General features: G+C 60.3%; 1 protein-coding gene and 1 long non-coding RNA gene across 4 annotated transcripts; one reads left to right on the top strand and one right to left on the bottom strand.

The window, feature by feature from the left end:
• Nucleotides 1–774: 774 nt before the first annotated feature.
• TESMIN (testis expressed metallothionein like protein) lies at nucleotides 775–23,476 on the bottom strand. 3 transcript variants are annotated; one of them, XM_037517425.2, is made up of 10 exons: nucleotides 22,928–23,476; nucleotides 21,050–21,208; nucleotides 18,247–18,367; nucleotides 16,603–16,679; nucleotides 14,716–14,807; nucleotides 11,086–11,157; nucleotides 5,227–5,329; nucleotides 3,975–4,112; nucleotides 2,591–2,754; nucleotides 775–1,628 (listed from the first exon to the last, which is right to left on the bottom strand). In XM_037517425.2, exons 1-10 carry the CDS (start codon nucleotides 23,399–23,401, stop codon nucleotides 1,436–1,438), a joined length of 1,593 nt encoding a protein of 530 aa, XP_037373322.1. In that variant the 5' UTR covers nucleotides 23,402–23,476; the 3' UTR covers nucleotides 775–1,435. The 3 variants fall into 3 exon arrangements, with proteins under 3 accessions (XP_037373322.1, XP_037373323.1, XP_037373324.1); XM_037517426.2 differs by lacking the exon at nucleotides 11,086–11,157; XM_037517427.2 differs by lacking the exons at nucleotides 775–1,628; nucleotides 2,591–2,754; nucleotides 3,975–4,112; nucleotides 5,227–5,329 and adding exons at nucleotides 7,542–8,232; nucleotides 8,341–8,460.
• Nucleotides 8,129–9,190, top strand: LOC119249883 (uncharacterized). The gene is made up of 3 exons (XR_005126217.1): nucleotides 8,129–8,199; nucleotides 8,348–8,431; nucleotides 8,870–9,190. It is a non-coding gene; the product is annotated as an uncharacterized LOC119249883 (long non-coding RNA).

The following is a 23,476-nucleotide window of genomic DNA, read 5'->3' as shown; positions in this document are numbered from 1 at the left end:
CCCGGGGGGGCCAGGCAGAGGCCGAGGTCCTTGCCAAGCGAGAGCGGGCCGGGGAGGACGACCTCGGGGCGCATCTGGGCCGCCCTGGCTGCTGCGGTGCCATGGCGTGGGCTGGTTCTCCGAGCCTGGCTCCCTGCACCCTCCTCCCCGCCATTCCCCAGGCCCTGCCACCCCGGCAGCTTCCCTCGAGCCGCCGCAGTGGCCCGGCTGCCCACCCACCCGTCCTCTGGCCCCAGGCCACCCTCCGCCCTGCGTCCCTCGCACCCCCGCTTCCTGCCACCCTCACGCTCGAGTTTCTCCGGGCGGCATCAGGAATCACACCTGAGCAGGGCCCCGGGCGGCGGCTGCTGGTCAAGGCCACGCCCTGTCTGCTTGCCTGTCCCGGGCCCGTAGCCCACGCTGCCCGGCCAACTTCCGGCCTGGCTCCTGCCCACCGTGGCCACGGGCTGCCCGCCCCCGCCCCAGCAGGTGTGCCCTGAGTGGAGTGCCACCTCTGGGGGGCTCCCCTCCGTCACCCCGGCCCTCTCCAAACCGCCCCTTCCATTAGGGGTAACCGGTGTCCGGGAGGAGGTGCCGCAGCGGAGAGGGCAGGGAAGGAAGCGGCCCAGGAGACGGGGCCCTGTTTGGGGGTGAGCCCCTCGCCCGCGGCCCCAGACAGCGCGGGAGCTGGGGCAGTGAGAACGGAAAGCCCCAGCTAGGGGGCCGGGGCCAGCCCCGGGGGAGCCGCCCGCGATCTCCCCTCCCGGTGCAGACGCGGCCCTGGCTGAAGACGGCTGAAATTTTTATTCCTCTCGGCTTTCACGACAGAAACAAGAGTCGACTCAATGACTGTCCTATCTGCTGGTTCCTGAAAACCAGTGATTTTAACCATATTTTACGAACAGCAACAGCAACACAACCCAACGCAGCCACCGAGGGGACGCTCCCGGGGCGGCAGAGCTGTCCATGGCTCGGGCAGAAACCAGGAGGAAGCCAGGGCGCGGCCAGGCCCGGGCCTGAGGGGCTCCTGGCGGCTGCAGGGCCGCAGCGTCCCCGGTGGCCTGGGGGAGCCATGCCTGGACCCCAGGCGGTCTGCACTCGGGCACCCAGCCGCGTCGGAAGGGGCTCGGTTGCTTCGGGCAGCCCAGCTGGAGGCTGTTTCTGAGGGTCGGGGGGACCGTCGTGGCGCTAGCGCAGGAGGCTCCGGAGACGTCTCGTGGAGGGCTGACTCCAGGCACGGGGGGCGTCTCCCCGGCGCCGCCTCGCCCAGCGCGTTGGGCAGCTTGTCCGCAAAGAGGGGGCTGGGCGGCGGGACCCCTATGGGCTGGGGGGTGCCTGGGGCCGGGGCAGGGGAGCTCCAGCTGGGCCGTGGCGCCGGTGCAGACCCGGCCTCGGGTTCCTGCCGCAGCGTCCTGAACTCCAGAGTCCGGTGCGTTCGCTGTGGCCACACTGTGCGCTACTCGACCGTCAGCCCCTTGGACTTAAACTCGATCTGGAGAATCTGGGCCAAGCACCTCCCAAACTCCTCCAGGACCCGCTGCTGCGCCAGGCTCGGGGGGCAGCGCTCCTGCTCGGCCTCTTCGCCCTGGGCCAGCAGGCAGGCGCAGGCAGCCTCCACCACCTCCCGCGAGATGCAGGAGGGCGCCCGCCTGTCACAAACACAGTGGAGGCCGCGTCAGGGGCGCCCCGTGCCCGGCCGCCTCCGCGGTGGATTTTAAAGAACGTCTCCAGTTACAGCCTGGCCTTGTCCTCCCGGCGCTGGACACAACTGTCCGCTGCCGTGGCGGAGGAGGGGCTGTAAGGACAGTACGGGGTGACTCTGGGCCCCCCATGAGGAGCCCGCAGGGCCCCGGGCCTCGGGGTCAAGGCCGTGGGCTGGCTGGGGGAGAGCAGCCGAACCTGGGGTGAGACAGGCTCCTCGGGGTGTCAGCCCCGCAGGGCCGCTGGGGCAGGCTGGAGGCCTGGGTTCCCCGGAGCCTGGGGTGGGCCTGCCTCAGCTCAGGGGCCGCGAGATGGCTGCCAGCAGCGCTCGAGCGGAAAACTTTCGGGAAAATGTTATCAGATATTAAAGTTAGATTTTGAAATATCAATTTTAAATATCAAAACCGTGGAGAGCTGGGCTGTGAAAAGGGACATCCGCGGTGGGGTGAGTTACACGACTCTCGATGGCGACAACGCACAGCGCCGGGGGCCTTCGGCTCGCGGGGACCAGGTGGGGGCCCTGGGCTGCAGCCCACCCGGTCAGCCCAGGCAGGTGCCAGCGAGGGGCATGTCCGGCGCCAGCACGGCCTGGCTGGTGGCCGCCGGGGGTCGTCGCGCCAGGGCCATCGCATGGCCGGGGCATCGAGGGGACGGACCCGGCCCGGTGGGAACCAGGAGGCCCCAGCAGACGACCGAGGCCAAGTGTGCCTCAGCCCTGGAGCGGGAGGTGCTGTGTGGATGCCACCGTCCCAGAGGGGCGCGGAGGGTGGCGCCCCACAGGCCCAGTCTGGGGGCCCCCACCCCCGCCCGAGCTGGGCCTGCGGCTCAGGACAACACGGGGACCTCGGACGGCGAGGGCGGACACCCCTTCTCCCGGGTGGACGCGGGGCGACCTCTTCGCAGCACCCACCTGTCCCTTCTGGGTTTCGGCAGCACCGGGCACCTCGGTGACAGGCAGTGGCCGCCTTCGGAGCTCCCGCTGCCCGGCGCGCTCATCAGCGTTTTCCGCTCCGGGCTTTCTTCGTAGTTCTTGCACCCGACGCATTTGCAGGTGGAGGAGCACATGATCTTGGCCTGGCAACACACGGCGCTCGGTCACTCGGGTTGGCCCATGAGTCAGCCCGAACAAGCGCGCTCTCGGCCACAGCGCCGTCCCTCCGCGCGGGCGTGTGGAGGTCAGTCTCCTCACCCGGAGAACAAGGCAGCGTGGAGGAGTGCGACGGGGGCGTGGGGTGAGCGGGGACACGGGGCACCCGATGGGGCTCCTGGGGGCGTGGTGCCAGCCCGCGGGGGGGCTGCTGCTCGCCGGGCTCCTGTTCCGAGGGAGCCCTGAGCCCGGGACCGAGCAGGCAGGGAGACCTGGGCGCCCAGCGGGGGCAGGCTGGCGCCTGGGGAGGCCCTTCTGCCTCCTGTGGGTGATCTTGGCCGGCCGACACTCAGGGACCACTCACGCTGGCCCTCGGGCCCTCCCTCCGCCTCTTCCCTCCAGGCCCCCGTGAGTGTTGGGGGCTGCTGGCCCCCCGGGAAGGCGGGGCCTGTGGCCTGTCACCAGCGGCAGCGGCGGCGTGAGGAGACCCGCGGGCGGCCTCTCGCTTTTACATCCTGTCGCTGCCACATCTGACGTGGGGCTGTCCGGCCCGGCTGGGGACGGCGGGGCTGCCTCCTCAGCCCTCAACCCACGTCTCCAGAGCCAGGAGGACTTTTCTGAAGCCTTGTTGACATTTTCAATGACAGCCTTTTAAAAATAAAATGCAAGGAAACCCCAAAGCTCACGCAAAGGAGGGGAGGCTTCAAGGAGGGTTTCGCTGACAGGGAGGGCCGAGGCCCCTGCTCCGTGCCCTCAGCAGAGACAGGCGCCTCAGGGGGCCTGGGAGCTGCCTGCTCACAGCACCCAGGGGACACCTGGGGACCGACTGTGCCACCGTCCCGCTGAGAGCGTCTGCATGGCTGGGCAGGGGCTGGGCAGGGGACACACATGGGCCCTCCAGGCGTCACTGGTGGCCACTGCCCAGCCCAGCCACACCCAGCCCAAGGCAGCAGCTGCTGTAGACGCCCAGGCTGGGGTGCAGGGGCGCCCAAGGGAGCCGGCGCACTTGGCTGGTGAGCGTGACTGAGGGCAAGAAATCAGCGCGGCGGCTGTGCCGGCCCTTTGTGGGCCTGGACGGGAGACACGAGCTCTAGTTCTGAGTCCTAGCGAGCCGGCTTTAGACCACAAACCCTACTCAGGCCAAGGTATCTAGCCGTTGTGCTACCTTTTTTTTTGTCTTAACGGCGCCGGGAAGTGGGTCACCCACCTCGTAGCACTCGCAGTAGTTCTTCAGGCAGCCTGACCTCTTGCAGTTGCAGCCTCTGTTGTGCCGCGGCTTGACGTCGCCCCGTCGGCCCAGGCCGATTTTTGGCTGGAAAGCCTCTGGGTTTCTGTCAAGACACGCCTAAGACAAACACAAGGCCGTCAGCGCCCGCCGCGCGGCTGAAGTGCGGCTCAGTGAGGGCCCTCGTTGGCCTGTCAGGGAGTTGCTGTAAAAGGGGCCACGGTTAGCAGCGTCTCCTGAGGTCAGGGCTGGGGGGTGACGGGCGGCAAGGATGCAGAGAACGTCCTGGCCCCTCCGTCCTCAGAGCCGCCGCCCTTGCTGTCTGGCAGATGGAGAGACCGACGCACGGAGAGGGTAAGGAGCAGAGGGCAGGGAAGGCCCTTCCTGGTGCAGCACGTGCCGCCCGCCCTCGCGGCTCTGCCGACCGTAACTCTGAGGCCCACCCTGTCCCCAGCAACACAGTCAAGGGGCTCCGGGCTCCAGGGGCCCTCCCTTCTTGCTGCCCCCGGGGGTTCACAGCGGGGATGTGCCGCCCCGTACCGGAAACCCACAGCCGTGCCCAGCCTTTGGCAGCCCTGGGCACTGGGCACAGGGGCTGGGAATGCGCGTGGCTGCCGGGAACCCCAACCCGCCAAGCTGGAGGACGGGCAGCACCCAGCGGGGTCTCGCGACCCCTCCTGGCCGATGCGCCCCCGTGGCGCTGCTCTGGCTCGATGGCCGTGGTGTTGCCTCTTCTGGAGCTTCGCAGCAGCCGTCACAGGGTGTGGACAGTTCCTGTCGGCTCCTTCACCTGTGAGGGGCGCCGTGCTGTCGCCGGAGCCGCCCGGCTTCCTCCTCAACAGGCCGTCCCTTCTCCCAGGACACGGCTTGTGTGCAGTTTGGGGCGAGGGGGTGGTGCCACTGGCCCTTCACCTGGCTCCCCCGCGGCTGCGCCTTCAGGCCGCTCCACCCCACGCGATTTGCCCCCGGTCTCTGGACCCCAAAGCAAGACAAGGCAGACACTTGCACATTCTTAGATCGGAGCCTCCGCCACCCCCAGAAGCCCACCCACACCCACAGGATGTGACGCTCCTTGTGGGCCCCCTACCCCTGCCCCCAGGAACCGTCACGACCAACGCAGTCTGCAGGACCTTCGCTTTTCCCGACATGGGTATAAGAAATCGCTGAGACAGCTAAGAACAGGCCAAGTACTTTAAAAGCTTTAGAAATACCTGTTCTCACGAAAGCGGATTACCTTAATGGCCTTAAACCGTTCAATTTCGTGGCGTAAATTGTTGCAACAGTTGTTACAGTTGCAGTTGTTGCAGAAGTCCCCGCTGGCGAAGCAGTCGCAGTACCTGCGGAGACAAGCGCACAGCGGTCAGGCGGGCCTCCTCCGAGCGGGCGCCGAGGGACCGCGAGGGCGTCCTCCAGCCCGGCACGTGGTGGGAGGGCACCTCCGCGACCCTGAGCGCCCCGCCCGTCCTCCCGGGGCTGGAAGGTGTGGGCAGGAGGCCAAGGAGCAAAGGACACTCCCTCCGCCACACTAAAGCCTGAGGCTCGGCTGAAGGGGAGCCTGCTCTCGGGCCTGGCCTGGCGGGGGAGCCTGGCCTGGGTTCTGGCTTTGTCCCACCTCAGGGTGTGAACGAGGTGTGACCCCTCGGAGCTCAAGCTGCTGCAACACCAAGTTGTCCATGAATTTGGGATCCACAGAACAGCATCGTTAGTGGGTCCTCCGACTGCCCGCATGCCTGGGTCTAGAAGGCCCAGGCACAGCCCAGCGGCTGGACGGCAGTGTGAGGGCCATGGTGGGTTTTCTGGCAGTGCTCATGGCTGCCGTGAAGCTGGGCTGTTCAAGGCTGGGGGGCCACAGGTCCCCCATGCAGGGAGCCATAACAACTGACGTCCAGCCCAGGGTGCAGGTGCGGGCACCGAGTACACCTAGTACCTGGAGCCCAGACAGGCCTGGGCAGCTCGCCAGGCCTCCGGCCCCGTTTGTGACGGTTCCCTCCAGGAGCACAGCCACTGGAAAGGCCTTGGCCCCGGGTTCTAGCACCAACTCCCAAGTTCTGGGACGGGGGTTACCGATCAGCAGCCCCAGCTCTAAAGTGGAAGGTGGGCGCTGAGCGGCCGGTCTCCAGGAGTGGCGGAGGGAAGACAGACCAGGCCCCTGGGGCACTGCGTGGTGGTGGTGGGGGGCGCGGAGCCCAGCGACCGGGTAGACCAGTGGTCTGCAGCTACATTCCCGCTAGACGGTTCCAGAACAACTAGTTTAACAATTTTCACCACATTTTAAAATGCACGTCAGGCCAAGAGGAGGGCACAGGGGATGGTCAGAGGCAAAGGGACAGCAGCCACTGCCCCACCCGCCCCAGACGGGGCTCCAGGGTGCCAGAGGGCTCAGGTCAGCAGCTCAGGTCAGCAGCCCACACAGCGCGGCCCTGACAGCGACTGCGCGCATCCATCCCAGGGAGGTGGCCTGCTCCATGGCCTGCTCCTGGAGGGCACAGGCGTCACTGGGGTGGGGGGACAGCAGAGACAACGAAAGTTTCAGGCGGGAAAGCTGGAAAGGAGTGAGTTCAGGGGCAGCAGGCGCTGGGCCTCATGCCAACCGGAGGGGCTGGGGCTAGAGTCTGTGCAAGGAAAAGTAAGGACGAACTGCTCGCGACGGGGAGGCCAGGAGTGCGGGACAGGGGCGGGGGCAGCTGGGCAGCAAGCAGCGGCCCCCACTTCAGGCCCGGCACTGGCCTGTGGGGACCCATGGGCCGGGGCTTCCATGGGGTAGGGCGAGGAAGCACAGAGAGCGCCACACCTCCAAACAAACATAAGATCACCCCAAGACGGAAAAGGCAAGATGTGGCAACATAGGCATGTCATTTGGTTTTCTAGAGGCGAATGTGAAAAGAGCTGAAAGCTCCCGGAGCTGAGGACACGAGCAGACCGTCAGGAACTGCTATTTTTTCCACAAGCCTTGTGGTGTGTGAGCTGGATAAAGGTAACTAAAGAAAGAGTAAACTGAAAGGTGTAGACATTTAACCCAGATGCCGTCTAAAAAGACAGACCAGGACCATGGGAGGAGGCTGAGGTCACGCGTCTGCTCAGTGTCATTGGAGGGACAGGCGGGAGCACGGACGGGGGACACGGAGAGGCGGGAGCATGAGGACGTCTGTGGGCTTCAGACTGCTGGGAGGCCCGGTGGACGCCAGGAGAGATGAGTAAATAGAAAAAGCGAAGATTCTAAGAAAACCTTAACAGCACCAGAGAGAAAAGACAGATTGTCTAGACTTACTAGAAATCAGGACAGACAGCTGGATAATAACCTCAGCATGGAGAGAAAAACCAACAAGGTCTAGAGTTTTACACCTGCTCAAACTGCGTCTGCTGGTCAAGAGCCACACACGTCTCCTGGTGGTCTGATTAGTTGGCGCCTGCCCCTGCCATACTAAACTGAGGACGGCTTTTACATCTGTCGCCAAGCCTGCTCTCCCTCCCATACCACAGACCCTATGATCCTCATTTCTTACAGCAGGAAGTTGTGAGAAGTAAGAGACATTATGGAGCATAAGTCTTTACTACTAACCAGAAACCCATGCTATAGCAACCTTAATATCAGACAAAAAAATTTAAGGCAAAAAACAACTGGATACAGAGATACATTTAACAGTTGATGAACAATTCACCCCGGAGACATAGCAATTATGAATTTGTATGTTCTTCGCACTATAGACTCAAAATAGATAAACCAAGTGGAATTATAAGGAAAAACAATTTCACATTCATAGTGGGAGGTTTTAACATACTTTTATCAAAAAAAAGAGAAATCACTCAAAATTCAATAAGGATGTAGCGGATTTGAACGACAAAATTAACAAATTTGAGCTAATAGGTAGCAAATGCATCCAACAAATGGAAAATAAACATTATTTTAGCTAGTATAGACTAAACATTAAGCCTTCATCTCAAAAAGGTCAGTTTCATATAGACCACATATCTGACCACAGTGCAATTAAATTTAAAAATTAACAATAAAAATGTAATTCAATACACATACACAGATACACATATATGCATACAAATACACGCTGGACACTTTAAGAGGCACAGCTACGTCACTCGAGGCGAGAGGGCCCTACTATGAAGTCACAGAATGCGTGAAGAGCCAGCACGTCCTCCGAGGCCGGGGTAGGAGGCGACGAGTGCAGAAAGTGAAATCAGTAGCCTCATCAAAGTGGGTTCCACCCTGGCATTCAAGGGGTTAACGCTAGAACAAAAAACCGTGTTATCAGATTAAGCGAGGGCCCTTCGACAAACTCGGGGGAAAAAGCACTTGTGAAATTTATCATTCATTTTTACTAATGAGAAAGCAAACCTTTTAGGAAACCAGGAAACGTCCTTCCCTGGATTCGGGGTGTCCTGCAGGACCCACGCACTCCTTAATGCTACAGTGACAGCGATTTCAGGTGAGCCTGTGGCGGCTTCGGCTTCTGTCCTGAGAGACAGGGGGCTGCTGCGCCCTCCCCTCTCCTCCCGGTGACAGGCTGCAGCTGAGAGGGCAGCGGCTGGCCAGCCTGCTCAGCCCAAGAAGGGACGCACTCAGGGAGGCCGGCCAGGCAAGGATGCAGGGGACGAGGAGTGCGACGCTTCCGCGGGCCCCGAGCGGCTCAGGGCGGTCTCTGTCACAGCAGCTGAGAGGGGTCCTGCCAGGACAGGGTGTCTCTAGGGAACCCCAGCAGGTACCTTGGGGCGGGGCACAGGTGGGCAGTGTTTCTATTCAAATCAGAGCAAGTCAGCATGCCCAGCGCCAGGCTCAGAAGCTGCCCTGGGAGCGCGGGGGGGCGGGGGCAGGAAGAGGGGGCAGGACAGGGTCTTTATGTAAGACAAGACGATTGTTTGAATAGGAAGTAAAAGCAGAGGAACACGATGACCAAGAAGGGGGACTAGGCTGAAGTCCGGCAGCGGGAGTGCTAGACCCCGAGCTTCCCGTGGGGACAGTGACTAGGCCACCCACGAGACTCCGTCCCTGCCGTGAGGCCTCAGGGGCGAAAGCAAAGCCTTAAAACTGTCAGAGAAATTCCACGGGCACATCTGGCTCAGCTGGGGACCGGGCAGATTCTTAAACAAGGCACCAAAGGCATGGACAATAAAGAGCAGTGAGCGTTTTAACTGCATTCAACTGAAAACATCTGTCTTTTAAAGCAAAGGATTTAATATTAGAACCATAAGCTATAAAAATTAATAATTTAATATATAAAAGAAAAGCAAAAGTATGATAAAGAACAAGAGCTTATAAGTAAATGACCGCCCAGATTTGACCTTCTGTTCTACAGAATTCTGGGCCATTTAATAGTTAATTAATGTGGTAATTCAGAGACAAAAGTCCATTTGAAAAAGCAATGTTGGAGACTGCCCAATCGATGAAGAAAATGTGGATTTAGATTTGATTAGGATAAAAAATGTGGATAATATGATTATTCCTAACAAATCCTACCTAATATCTCAGCAAAAATTGAACTGGAATGCAGGACGTGTAAAGACCCGAGTCGGGATGTGTTCCAAGTCAGTGTGTGGCCGGGTAATTAAATGTCCTGGACCATATCCCATGAGAAACGAGTCTCCTTCGGCCTCCTGGCAGGGAGGGGCTGCTCCCCCCCACACCCTGCCCAGGCTCAGCCCTTAGCTCTGCTTCTGCTTCAGTCAAAGGAGCCCTGTTCTAAGTGGGTTCACGACAACTGGATGAACACGTCGTGGCCAATCAAGGTTCAAACGTCCAAGACCCAGGAGGACACGGGCAGCACTGATGGGCAGGTAGAGCGAACTGCTCTTAGAATCCTCCCATTATTTTTAACAAGCAGTAAGTTTTCGGGTCTGGAAGCCACTGCGCCCCAGCACACCCGCCCCCGGGGGAACGTCTGTCCCTCGGGGTCGTGGCCATCTGTCTGGAAAGCACCTCTCAAAGCTGTTTCTCTGGCCTCCCCCCGGCAGCGGGCAGTCAGGTGAGCCCTTCCTGGAGCTGCGCTTGCTTCCCCATGCTGAGGGCTGCCCGCCTCTGTCCCCAGAGACAGTCTGCACCCTGCTGGGGTGATCCCACATTCCGGCCCCCAAGGCTGCCAGCGCCTAGCAGCCCCGGCCCTGCCCTCATCACCACCACCGCGTCTTCCATGCACCCAAGTCTCCACCCGGTGAGGCGCGTCCTTGCTGTCCGTCCTTCTCACCCAGAGCCGCACTCAGGGGCTCCCGACCAGAGGCCTGGGGAGGCGCTGGAGTTCAGACGGGCGTGCGACTTGCGTCCACAGACTAAACTGGGGACGGCTCGGACATTGCCACGCGCCGTCCCTGCGGCTCAGCATTACTTAAAAAAAGATCAATCTGTCCTTTCAGCTTTGTCCTGTAAGCCAGGCTCTGGCCTCCCGGGCCCTGACCCGTGTCTGCACCCCCACGTCACCGTCCCATCAGCGAGCAACGAACGCAGCGTCACGGCAGACCTCGGGGAGGGCGCCCTCCCCGCTAAGCGAGGGCACTCGGGGCAGGGAGCGAGCACTAGGCCCACCCAGTGGGCAGATACCCCAGGCGTCTGGGGGGGGGGCGCTCACCTTGCCTGTGCTGCCGGTCCAGGGCCCAAGGGCCGCCTGTGTCCCCCACAGTACCCAGCCCGGGCCCGCCTCACCTCTGCCCTGCCGCCCTTGTGGCCGGGCCTCCAGGGGAGTGGCAGCCCTGTGGGAGAACTTTCCTGAGAGAAATTCAATGTAGAGGCAAATCAGTTCATGAGTACAGAAAGCTAGGATGTGGCCGTGTCGCAGCTGACGCTCAGCCCAGGCACCCGTGGCAGCCGCCGAGGGGTTCGGGGGTACACCACGGCCCGAGACACGCGCCCCGAGGCGAGTTCAGGCGGCCCTGGCTGAGCCACCCGCTCACGCGACCCCGGAGGCGGGACAGCGGGGGCCTGCGGGGTGGCCCGGGGGCCTGTGGGGACGGCGGGGGCCTGGGGGCCCGCGGGGCGGCCCGGCGGCCTGGCTGAGGGCCTGGACGGGGGCAGGCTGCCGGCCGAGCCGCGGGCTGGCCTCTAACCACCTTATTTCTATGTCTATGGAATAATGAAGGATTTGTGATTACTTACAATTTCAGACACTGGGACTTGGTACAGTTACATGGCTTTTTAGACCTTGAGTCCCATGAACTAAGAGTTACTCTACAAAGATTAAAAAAGAAAATGTTTTCAGACGGTTACTCTTCGGGGAGAGTCCGCTAAGCAGCTGGCGTCTCAACGCCAGCGGGCCTAGGCGCCGCGCGGGGGCTGCCTCGGGGGGCGGTGCAGCGGGCGCTCCTCGGCCCCAAGCCTGTGTTCCTGCCCTCGCGCGAGGCTTGGGCCTCGTGTGTGGTCTGACCAGACGGCGCTTTTACTTCCTCGAGTTTTCCAAAACCTGAACCGGGGTGGGAAGCCCGAGTGGCGGCCTGGAGCCGTCCTGTGGCGGGGGGACCCCTCCTGACTGCTGGGGGATTAGCCAGAGCCGTCCTTGGGGCGCCAGAGGAGAGAGAGCAGCGTGGGCTGCGCTGCTGAATGCAGGGCGGCCTTCGGTCAGAAAATGAAGACCTCGGGCCCGGCCTGGAAATGTCGCTCGCGGGGAACAGGGGCCGCAGCGGCCCAAGGTGGTGAGTGGGTGCTGAAGAGGAGGGGCTCAGGCCGCCAGCTGGGCAGGGGGCCAGGGCTGCGCGGCTGCCTCATTCTGCAGGGAGGTCCGGGCCTCGGGTGCCCCCAGGAACCACAGAGCAGGTGGGCAGCCGGCCGTGGGCTGCGGCCTCCAGGGCTGGGGTGTGGGGGCCATCAGCCCTGTGGTCTCACCGCCTGCCGGCCCCTGCAGAGGGTGTGCCCGGCAGGCGGCTCTGCCCATGCTGGGCTCCCCCCTCCTGCTCCGTGCCGGCCCCCACTCCCCCATCCCTGCCTGGCTACACCCCCCTACTGGCCACGGCAGCCACCCCCAGAGCCCGGACCAGCTGCTCATCCTTACTCCGTTCAGAGAATGTGCCCGGGTGAGGCAGCAGAGCTGCATGAGTGTCCACCTAGGGGCAGCTGCTGCCCGTCCTCGGGCGCCCGGGCCTTCCACGCCCCGGCCACCGCCCCCCCCTCCCCCGGCCTGGGTCAAGGCTGGGCTGTTGGAGGAGGGGACGCCGGCGTCGCGTCACTGCTCCTGCCCCGGCCCCTCTCACGCCTGCCTCTGAGACGGGGCCGGGGTCTGGCGCTCCTGTCCAGGGGAACAAAACCCTTCTCTTTAAAGGGGACGGGGCACTCGGAGACTCCCCAGCGGTGCCCGCGCAGCAGCAGGGCACAGCGGTGCGACGGCGGGCGTTAGAGCCAGGCAGGGCCGGCAGACGCTCACTCAGGCTCAGCGGTCACGGGACACCCGGAGTGTGTTTGCTACATTCACCGCGCCCGCCGGGGGCAACGCGCCAAAGCCTGGACACGAGAAGCCGGAGAACACGCGACATGGAGAAGCAACGCTTGGCACGGTTATCAGCGGGGAAGTCCGGAGACCGGCTCCCCACCCCCGCGCGGATGGAGGCAACGACAGCGCGAACTTCTGGAGAGGGTGGAAGCTGCCGTGATCCCTTCGGGAGGCTTTTGAGTCACTGGGCAAAGGAGGCAGAAATGCAGCCTGAGGGCCTCCCCTGGTGGCGCAGCGGTTGAGCGCTGGGCTGTGAAGCTGCCCGCAGCCTCTGCAGCACCGGTTCAATCCCCAGCCACCGGCGAGGGTCCCACATGGCGCGCAGACCTCTCCTGCCGCCCGCTGCTCCCCTCAGCAGTGTGTTTCAGTAAATCTGCCTGCTCTGCTCTCCCCTCTGGCTCTGGTGAATCCTCTCACCCTTCTGCGCTTCTGACTGTACCCAGTGCTTGTATGAACAAACAAACAAACAAATAAATCTTTAAGAAAAAAAAAAAAAAAGAAATGCAGCCTGAGTGCGGCTGCCCGACAGGACCGCGGGGGCCGGTGGGGCCACCCGGGAGCTGGGCCCTGGCCGGGGTTCGATGCCACGTCCCTGTGCCGCCTGGATGCCCGGGGTAAGCAGCGACCCTGGCGACTGTCCTCACCCAGCGTCTACGGAAGGCACCTCCATGCGCTGTGGCTTCACCTTTCAGCAAATGCTCCCAGAGAAGGGACGCCCAGGCGGCCTCGTCAGGAGGCCTGTTAGGCCGCCAGGAATGATAGCAGGGCTCTAATGCACGGTGGGTGGAGCCTGGGTTATATTCAGCCTTTAATCTCGAGGGTGTGGCTGCTGTGGGCACGCAAGCCGGTTCCTAATTGGCTGGTCCACCTCCTGGAGGGCAGGGAGGGGCTTGTGGGATCAGATCGGCAGGTGGAGCGCTTGGGCCTTGCTGTGGGGACCGGCTCCCTGCAGATGCGCCCAGACCTGCTGGCCCTTGCTGTCCTCTGGGGTGGTGAGGAAGGCCAGGGACGCCTGCGGGGTCAGAGCCGTGCCAGGCTGGCTGTGATGGGGACGGCTCCAGCAGCAGCTGTCTGCTCCTTCCTACCACAAATCATAACCTGGTGGAGATGTTTGAGGTGAACGTTGGGATAAAAACCATCAAGGCTGATTCAGAGGGTGGCAGTGAGTCAAGTTATTATTTGCAGCAAAGCCCTTGTTTTTCCTGACACGTCGTGTATAACAAAACTCGTCCACCAGAGGCACGACTCCTTCAATAAAGAAAACTGTGGCTGCGAAGACCCAGCTGGGCGGGGAGGCAAGGGTGGGAGGAGGGGCGGCGAGGGTGGGGGCTCTTCAGGGGCACCTCCTGCACCGCCCTCGGGGCCGCCCAGCTATGCCACCAGGAAACGCAAAAGGCACCAGGACACATTTGAAATAAAGTCCTACGAGCTCCAATCCCCCGGAATGTTCTAGACGCAGGAAAGCACTTAGTGCTGTGAGGCCCCTGGCCCGAGGCACCCTAGGGTCAGAAAGATGCAGAGGTTGCCCTGCAGAGCCAGGGCCCGAAGGCTGGGTGGGAGGGGCTCACCCTGCTCAGTTCTCCCAGAGGTCAAGGCCACGGCTAGCGGGACCCAAGTGGTGACCGCCTCGCCCCACCGGCCCTGCGGCCCGAGAGCAGGAACAGGAGGCCGCATCCCCAAGAACAGCTCATGCGTCCTCCGCCGCACCCCAACCTCCCGCTCAGCAACGCCGCAGACACGCCGCGGCCTGGGCAGCACAGCGCAGCAGGTCCCGCGGAGCGGCTGCCAGACCCTCGGGCCAGGACGCAGCCATCCCGGAAAGGGCTGCCGCCCGGCCAGCGTGGAGCGTCCCCTCGGCAAAGCGCTTCGGCCACCTCGTTGGCTGTGCTTAAGTTACGGTTATAAATGGGGCTGTAACGTGGCAGACGTGGTCCTGGGTGGGTGGTGCCCACATGCCCCTGGCGACCGGCCGGCACCACCACTGACAGCCCACCGGGCAGGCCGGGCAGCCAAGCCACGCCGGACCACGGCCAGCTGCCCGCACCTGCTCACATGGCCGGCGGCAGTGGGCACAGCAGCTGAGCCCACACAAAGAGAAACTCAGACGGCGGTCCCTGGCGACAGCTCCACCCCGGCCCAGCGGAGGCCCCGCGACCGGCAGGCTCGGCGGCACCTGGCGGCGAGGCTCACCGCGGGCGGCTTTGCGGACACCGTGAAGTTTGCACACAACACCGAGTCCCGGACGCACCCAAGAGCCTCGTCAACTCGCACATTAAATAAACGCCAGCGGAGTGCGTGGTCCTTACCCAGCCAGAGCTAGTTTGGGTGGTCCTGGCAGAGCTGACCCCGCGGGGAAGGGGGCCCCGTTGGCGGCCGGCGGCAGAGGTCCGTTGTCGAGCTGCACAAAGTCAAAGGCGTGCTTTGAATTAGCGTGGGTTTCCGAGCTCCCACCCGCCAACCCTGGGTACAGGTCACAGGGGCTGCCTTTCCCCTAGAGGGTCACATCAGGGGGCCCTCCCCGCACCCTCAGGTGTCCCCGCGGAGGGCCCCCTCACAGCCCACAGCCGGGCAGAGGTGTTGCAGGAGTGCCGGGGAGCCGCCCAGCCTCCCCCCAGACCCGTGGCAGGCGGCCTGGCCGTGGACAAGGGGCACTGGGTTACGGGCCAGGGCAGCCCGTGGACACGCTGGCCGGCAGAACACACGTGTGGTCAGCAGGCTGGGCCGGGGCCGCCACCTCATCGTCGTGAACTATAAACTCTGAGCTACGTTCAGGTCAGCGTTTCTGTGAGCCACACGTTTCTGGATTTATCTTCTTAGCATAGCATAGCTCTTCAAAAGATGTTTTGTGTGGGCCTCCCCGGTGGCGCAAGGGGTTAAGCACCGCACTATGAAGCAATCCAAAGCCTCTGCAGCACGAGTTCAATCCCCAGCTGGCCAGGGAGCAACCACATGGCGCAGCAGACCTCTCCTGTCTCCCCGCTGCTCCCCTCAGCAGTGGATTTCAGTAGATCTGCCTGTTCTGTTCCCCACTGTCTCTGGTGATCCTCTCGCCCCCCACACCTCTGCCCTGTACCCCAGTTCTTGTATGCATAAATAAATAAATCTTTAAAAAAAAAAAAGAGATACATTAAAAAAAATGTTTTGTGGTCAATTTTAACCAATCCAAAGCTGCAGCGTGATCTTCATTTTCCCACCTTCCCCCAGCTCTCACTTCTCAGTCTTTGGCTGCTCGTGCTTGTGGGCCAGAGAGGACACCCCCAGGGGAGCAGAGAAGTGAGGTGTCACCTCATTTCTTATCAGAATTTCAAGCTGTTAAGTGTTAGATCTAATTAGGTTTTGAGATTATTTGTATAAATCACAAATAAACAACCTATCCCGTTCCCTCCTCTCCCCAAAACTTGAAATTTAAAAACAAGCTTTGGGCCTCCCCGGTGGCGCAGTGGTTGAGCGCTGGGTTGCAAAGCTGCCCGCGGCCTCTGCAGCGCCGGTTTGATCCCCGGCCGCCGGCGAGGGTCCCACATGGCGCGCAGACCTCTCCTGCCGCCCGCTGCTCCCCTCAGCAGTGTCCTTCGGTCCTTCTGCCTGCTCTGCTCCCCGCTCTGGCTCTGGTGAATTTTCTCACCCTCCCGCTCTTCTGACTGTACCCAGTGCTTATATAAATAAATAAATAAATAAATAAATCTTTAAAAAAAGATATAGGGAAAAGGAAAAAGAAGAAAAACGTGCTGATTATCTAGTAGGCGTCACCTTCTCGTGCAGCCACCCTGCCAGAAACACCATTTTAAGAAGTCTTGGGGAAAAGATCATGTTTCAATGAGACTGGATTTGTGCAGATAATGGTGAGGCCGCGAAGCACTGAACTCTCACAAGGCATTGTGAGCACATTGAGACGTAAGGGGTGCTCTAGGCCTAGCGTGTGCGGGGCCAGGGGGGACGGGCCAGCAGGGACAGGCCGGTGGGGTCGGGGCTGAGGAGGGCCACCAGGGAGGCCCAGCAGCTTCACGGAGAGGGTCCTGGCCTTGCTCCAGCACCCCCGGCCTGGCCCAGTGCTGAAGGGGTCTTCCCGGCGAATGTCTCACTGTTGAGTTTTCAATGGGACATAAATCATAGTCCCTAAACTGTTGCCACGGACAACCAAAACGCCAAGGGACAATAACGCCCAGCTGTGTTTTATAATCAAGACAACGACTCACTTGTTGGGTGATGAGATTTAATCTTGCTGGGGCTGGCAGAAGTCTTCCTACTAAGGTAGTCGCTGGTTTGGGGACATCTGCAAGGAAGACAGTCACCATCAGCTCCCAGCGGGCACTGTTCCACTTGACACGGAACAAGAGCAAAAACCATGCAGCGCGGGCCTCCCACGTGCAGTCTCCAAGCTTATCCTGACTCTATTTTTATTTTCTCTCTCTAGTTTTATTATTTACACCCTTTTATTCTGTAATAAAACTACTGAACTTCAAGAATAATTTTCTCTGCTAAATTGTTGCTGGTGCCCAGATTCCCACACTGTGCTGGGTGCCCCGGCAGTTCGCCCGGGAGTGGGGGGCGGAGCCCCGAGTGTTCAGAGGGGGCACAGCGACGCCTGTCGGATGCTGTGTGAACTGCTTTCAGCTTGGACGTGTTCTTTCCAAGGGTCCCCAACTTGCTGGTTTGTGGATACTTATAAGGCTATTTGGACCAAACTGCTTAAGACTGGAACTTGTAGGTGTCTCCTTGGCCTAACAGCCCCGGGTGGAAACCGATTCCCGGGCCGCGAGGGTCCTGTGTGGCCAGGTCCCGGGGTGGGGACAGGCCTCATGCTGAGCAGTGTCTGCTCCGGGCTCAGGGGAGCCGCCGCAAGACTAGGTCCTGGACGCGTCTCCTTTATGCTGAAATTGAACACGTACACGGCACAGCAAAGGGGGGTGTGATCGTATGGCAAGCATCTAAAGGCAGCGGGATCTCGTGTGCCAGAGGAAGGCAATTAGGAGAGAAGGCCCCGGCCGGTGTAGGGGAGCACAGGCATATGTTACCCTGGGGTGCAGAGTCAGAAAATGGGGGGCTGGAGCACAGCAAAGTGGCTCTGGAGACAAGAGTCCAGCCGTGCCTCTCACCACGGGAACCAGGTGGCCAGCGCTGTGTCCACCCTGGGTGTGGGGCCACTAGCACGGGGTGGCAGTCACTTTCCTTCACTCTGGCCTCCAAAGGCCACGGAAATGACATCCAGCTTTAATACTGATTTAAATTACTGGCAAGGTCAGCTAGTTGTCTGATGATGCAGGATTCTGGCCGTGTAAGAGTTAGAGTATGTCGTCCACCCACAGGAGGATGGTTTTCAAGATCTAGTGTGTGACTTGGGTAAACACAGTCCCATGATGAGGTCATTTCGTCTCTAATCAGTCATAAGGCATTTTAGAATGACCACGTACTTGTAGGTCATTTTTTTTTTTATTACTGTGCCAGTTTAAAGAAACTTCTGAGTAAATGAACTTCATAAACCAGCACTTGATGCAGTGATTCCAGAACTCAGGGTAGCGAAAGGGGGTTGATGGTCCTCACTGACCACATAGCAGGTTTACATTAAAGTGCGTGCTCGCACCACAGCTGAGCAGGGCCCCAGCCTGTCTGGGTGCCTCGAGGCCAGTGGTGGGGGGTCCCCTCCCATTAGGTCACAGAGCTCCTCTGCAGCCGAGAACTTGAGGAGCCAACAGCATGTACGAGCTTAGTCTAGAAAGACAGTTTTGTCTGTTCTAGTGCACTAATGCCAGCTACACCTTTATTCCATACAGAGTCAAACATCAGTCACCTCCCGACTTACATATGACACGGCACATAATTTAAAAGGCGAACCCCCGTACCTGGCTGCAGGTAGTTATTCTGGTCTTGGTACTGGGGAACCAGATGCAGTGCTTTCAGCTCCCTGGCACCAGAGTTGTCGATACACAGCACTTGCGTGCCCCCTTTCAACTGGCAGATCACCTGGAATGGAAGAGAACAGTCAGCTTTCACTTATATTTTATTTTATTTTTTGTTAAGTTTATCTTTATTATTATTTATTTAAGCATACAAGAACTGGGGGATAGACCAGAGGCATGGGAGGGTGAGAAGATTCACCGGAGACAGAGCGGGGAGCAGAACAGGCAGACTGACTGAAAAACACTGCTGAGGGGAGCAGCGGGGAGACAGGAGAGGTCTGCCGCGCCATGTGGGTAGTTCCCTGGCCGGGGATGGAACTCGTGCTGCAGAGGCTGCAGACAGCTTCACAGTTGAGCTGTGCTCAACTCCCTGTGCCACCAGGGAGGCCCAGCTTTCATTTTAAAAGACACCCAGTGAGGTGGACGAAATAAGCTTAAGTCTGAGAAAGCCACTGTAATCCAGGTTTGCAGTTTTAACAGGGAATGCTCAGCCTCTGTTCACAGGAACAGGCTCTTGCAGGCTCCACAGAGCAAACAGCCGCAGGGGAGCGTTGGGAGAGGCCGCCGCACCCTGGCCAGCCGCTGCCGTGCTTTTCCATGCTTCTCCTTGCGGCTCCTCACCACCGAGTTTGAGGGTGAGGAGCGGACGACCTGCGCCCCCTCCCTTGGCCCTCCTTCCACTCCCGGCCCTGTGAAGCTGACCCGGTCTCCAGCTGTCGGAGACTTGGATGATCCTGAGTCTCACAATAGCTGCTCTTCCTGGGACACACCCACCCATTGTTGAACGTGGGATTATCTCAAATGTCCATCTCTTTTATTTCATACAAACGCAGCCTTACCCACGCACCGCAACATCTACGAAGCGTGGCGATTTCCCCAGGCCTGGCAAGCACGCTGGCGGTGGACCCTGATGGCAGCAAACCCTCAGCAAGCCCGGGGCGCACTGTGGCAGCCGGCAGAGCCAGGCGCCCTCGGCTCGCACAGCCTGCCGGGCAAGGCCCCGAGAAGGCGAGCCAGAGAGGCAGGCCCCTGCCTGCAGCTCCTGGTTCCGAGGGCAAAACTGCAAATACCCATAAAAGTTGTGGTTTGCCTTTAGTGCCTTTGAGTTTCCCAAAACAAATCATGAAAGGTCACTGTTAGCAAAACGAGGTGCAGGTCATGGGGTCAAACCCTCAGCTCATGCTGACGCTGGAGAAGAGACCAGAACTCATGTGCCCGAACTTCGTATTTGGAGGACAGTGTTTCGGACACTCGTGCGCAGAGCCCGGAGAGGCTCAGAGTAAACTCCCCGGGGCTGTCCACGGCACACCCGGGCCCGCGGCCCTCTGGCCTGTGTGACATCACCCAGAAGTCAACTGCAACTTCTCCTCCTGCTCAGCTGGCCCGGGGGCTCTGGAATAGCTCTGCCTTAGCACCCTCGGGCCTGCGTAGACCCTCTCAGCCAGGGCGAGTGCTGTGTCACCACAGCCCAGCCATGGCCCCCGATGAGCTCATTCTAAAGGATTTCTAGCTCACGTGAAGGCCTTTGAGCTCTGGCCGCCTGAAACGTTCCTGGGCACGAGGCCACTACTGGCTCTTTGTGCAAGAAGGTTTTTGGGAAAGGACTCTTGCCGCCTTCCCAGGCTTGCCCTGGACCCGGAGTCCCGGAGTCACCAGTCCACGCAGGCCATGAAACAGCGGTTTTCTTACCCACCAACCAGAGATAAGAGTAATGTCTATGATGCAGAGCTGGCGGGAGCATTAAACGAACTTCCAAACACGCAAAAGTGCACTGTAGGGTAAATGGAATTGATGAGGCTTTTTTTGCCACTAGCCTCTGCAGCCATCACTGCGGCCTTGTTCGCGTTAATGAGAAAGGCACTTGGGGGCGTGGGCGCAGGGCATGTGGGCCTGATGGTGGACCCTGGAGCGTGGAGTGGGCGTGCGTGAGCACGCGCAGCTGAGCCTGGGGGGGGATATAAGGGTGCGTCACTCAGCAACCGGACGGCTACAGGAGGACCAGCTGCGTGACTACGGAGAGGAGGGACCACACGAGCACCCCAGAGAGAGCCCAGAGAAAGCACATAGAGATTCATGGAGGGGCTGGAGGCTCGGTTGTCTGCCTGCTTCCTAGCACCCCATCCGGCCCGTGCCTGCCTCCTCGCTGCCAGCTCCCTGCTGGGGGTGCTTGTGCGCCTGGCTCCCTGAGAGAGCACGGAGGCCTGAAAAACCCCCCGAGGGTGCCAGGACTTTCCTTCATCGGTCTGCCTGAATCCATCGTGACCTGCCCCGTGCCTGTTGGCACAATCTCAAACCACAGATGTGGGTTACTGCTCCTGCGCAAGTGTTAGTGGGTGCTACAAAGAATTGGGAGGCAGAAAGGAAAGGGAGAAGCTTTGCCCTGCAGCCCCAGGACCTCAGCCCCTCCCAACCACATGCCAAACCACGGGCTCAGGCTCTGCCCGTCCCGGGCCAGCCCAGACCGGCCTGTCTGATGTGACTATGGCTACCTCCTCGACAAACACAGCACAGTGCTCATCTTTGGCCTGTGAAGAGCAGCTCGAAATGAGAATCACGTGAGAAAAAGAACATTAGAGAAGCTCTAATTATGTCCGTTTTGAGAGGCAACCACCCAGAGAGCTGACCCCACAGGACACAGGTGAAAAGCAGTGACCAAGACAGCAAGCACCTCTGGCTTAGGAACGAGAGTCAGGTGTGTGCTGGGCCGGCCTCTCGGAACTCCAGGTTATTCTCTTTGCATAATTACCATGGGGTTCGGGTCTTTCTTGTGCAAGCAGCCAGAGGCGTCCTCTGCTTCCTGGGGAGACGGGAACTTGCAGCAGGGCTCCTGGGCCAGCGGGTTCTGGAAAGCTGCTTCCTCTGGGTTGTTACTCGGGACAGGAGCACCTGCGTCTTTGATCTCCACCTACAAAAGCAGTCGCCACGTTAGAGCCCACATGGGGCCTTGCAGCTGCCAACATATACTATTCTCTGAGAATTTCCTTCTGCGAGTGGCCAGCACCCTGGCCCCTCGGGCCCCTCTTCCTCACTGTCACCTCCCTAGAGGGCAGCAAGCCTCACTGGGGACGAGGGACCCCCAGGACACAAGCCATCTGCCCACCAAGTGTAGCGATGTGGGCTCACCGTGGTGCTCTGGCTGTTTCTAAAAATATGGTGCCAGCAGCCGAGAAGACTCCTGGAGGCCCACAGCCTGGACTTGAACTGGCAGAGTCGTGGTGCCTTCCTAATCTCCTGAAATGGGGACACCCCTACCCCCCGCTGTTCCCAGAGCAAGCTCCAAGTTAACCGTTTTGCCCCCAACCCCCACAGCGGGAAGTCTACAGTCCTCGCTGCTGCCTCAGAAACACGCATCTGTGGTGTGACTCCTGGGGCGCTTGGTGACATTTCTAATCAGAGGAGCCTCCCTGGCTGCTTCAGTCATGTTCACGTGGATATGAGTCGGTGAACGGCTACCAAGTCTCCTCTCAACCGTCGGCGACACACCAAGTCACCAAAAATAGGGAAAAGTAACCACGTATTACTGAAAATCGATGGAATTGAAAACCTAAAAAGTCATGATGATCAAAAAGAAAATTACCATCAGATTTGAGTCCTCTAAAACGAGGGTGCTTCTCTTGAAGAATTTGCTAAGAATGTGAGGAAGATTGAGGGGCTGGGCCTTCCACCTGCCCACCCCGGCTATCTCCCCCTGCTCCGCCTCCAGCTGCCCAGCTGCCTGGAGAGACAGGAGGCAGGTCACAATGTCCGCCAAAGGAGATGGCGACTCTGGGTGACATGCTGAAGTCTCCTATAAAGCCACGGCAGACAGTGATCTCTCAAAGGGTGGGTGTGACTCAAACCAGGAGATCTACCTTAATACCTTACTGAAACCTGGGGCTCAAAGAATAGTCATCACGTCCTGGCAAATCGCTGAGCACAGCCGAGTGGCAGTCAGGCTCCAGCTAGCTCAACATGGACTCAAAATGTCTGACAAAGGCTTAATTTAGAACTTTCTGAAGTGATTTAATGACTGAGTGTCTAGTTTTCCAAGGAGGGGGGCACACATTTCCTTGGGATCCTTTTTCCCTTTAAGAACATTTAATATCAGCAGGAAGAAAGCAGAGAACGGCCAGTGGCGATCCAGAGTAAGAGGACCGTCTCTGAGAACGAGCAGGAATGTGTTTCTAGCCCAGATGCTTGGAGAAGCAGCAGCCGCAGAGGGACGCTGAGGCCTTGAGTCCAAGGCTCACCAGACACAAGAATGAACCGTGAATTCCTGCTGTGAATCCCAAAAGCCCCATCACCCTCAAGGGAAACTGCAAGCTGCATACACAGGAGGACTCCATCGCCTCGTACCAGCGACTCTGACGCCCCAGCGCAGGGCGTCCACCTCCAGCCCGTCCCGGTGGCAAGGCCGGCTCTGAGCCACTGATGCTGGACGCACGTCCCCTCCGGGGAAGGGGCCTGGGGCGAGATGCTCAGACGGCAGCTGGGACTAAAAAGGGGAGCACCCTGTTTGGAAGGCGAAAGGCCAACCGGAGATGCTGCTGAGCCAGGAAGTGCGGGAGAGGGGACCCCTGCAGCCGTGGGGTTTCTCTTTTGGGAAAGGGGGTGGTGCTCTGCCTGTTTCCCACTTGGCTCTTACTGGAATGACCCGGACCCCGGCGTGGGCCGCGCCTTCCCTGGCCCAGGTGCCCAGGGGCACGACAGCCGGACTCCTGTGTGGGGTCAGCAGGGAGGACAGGAAGTGGACATTGTAGGCCTGTGGTGGCGGCACAGCCGGCAGCACGGCGTCTTCCAGGGGGTTGAGCTCTGGGAGACCCGGGTACTCCCCGAGGAGTTCCTCCTCCTGTTCATCCCCCAGGAACTCGACTTTGACTTTACTCTTGCAGTCCACACTCAGTGGGGGGCTGAAGGCTGGCAGCAGGGGCTCTTTGGGGTCCGCAGGGCTCAGGTAGGCGTCCTTGAAGACGTGGAACTCGTCCTCCTCCCGCTTCACCACCACGGGCGTTTTCAGGGCGAGGTGCTCAGAAACGAACTGACTCTCCGCGCCAAACAGTTCAGTCACCAGCTCGTCCTCGGGGCTGGGCATCCCAGCGAGCAGAGCGGCCTCATCCATGCCCTCTGAGGACGCCTCAGGCCGGGCATCGCCCAGCACCCTGTGCAAGGCCGGATCCAGCGCAGAGCTGCGCAC

Source organism: Talpa occidentalis, unplaced genomic scaffold, assembly GCF_014898055.3.
Source record: "Talpa occidentalis isolate TD23 unplaced genomic scaffold, MPIMG_talOcc4v2.1 talOcc4.17, whole genome shotgun sequence".
In the NCBI taxonomy this organism is placed as follows: domain Eukaryota; kingdom Metazoa; phylum Chordata; class Mammalia; order Eulipotyphla; family Talpidae; genus Talpa; species Talpa occidentalis.
This window is presented reverse-complemented; position numbering and strand designations above follow the sequence as displayed.

Coding starts and splice junctions, on each gene's coding strand:
- TESMIN (XM_037517425.2), bottom strand. CDS start 23,401: ATGGATGAGGCCGCTCTGCTCGCTGGGATGCCCAGCCCCGAGGACGAG. Junction 21,209..22,927: donor CCGGGGTCCGGGTCATTCCA/GTAAGAGCCAAG, acceptor CTGCTTTTGTAG/GTGGAGATCAAAGACGCAGG. Junction 4,113..5,226: donor AACGGTTTAAGGCCATTAAG/GTAATCCGCTTT, acceptor TGTTTGTCTTAG/GCGTGTCTTGACAGAAACCC.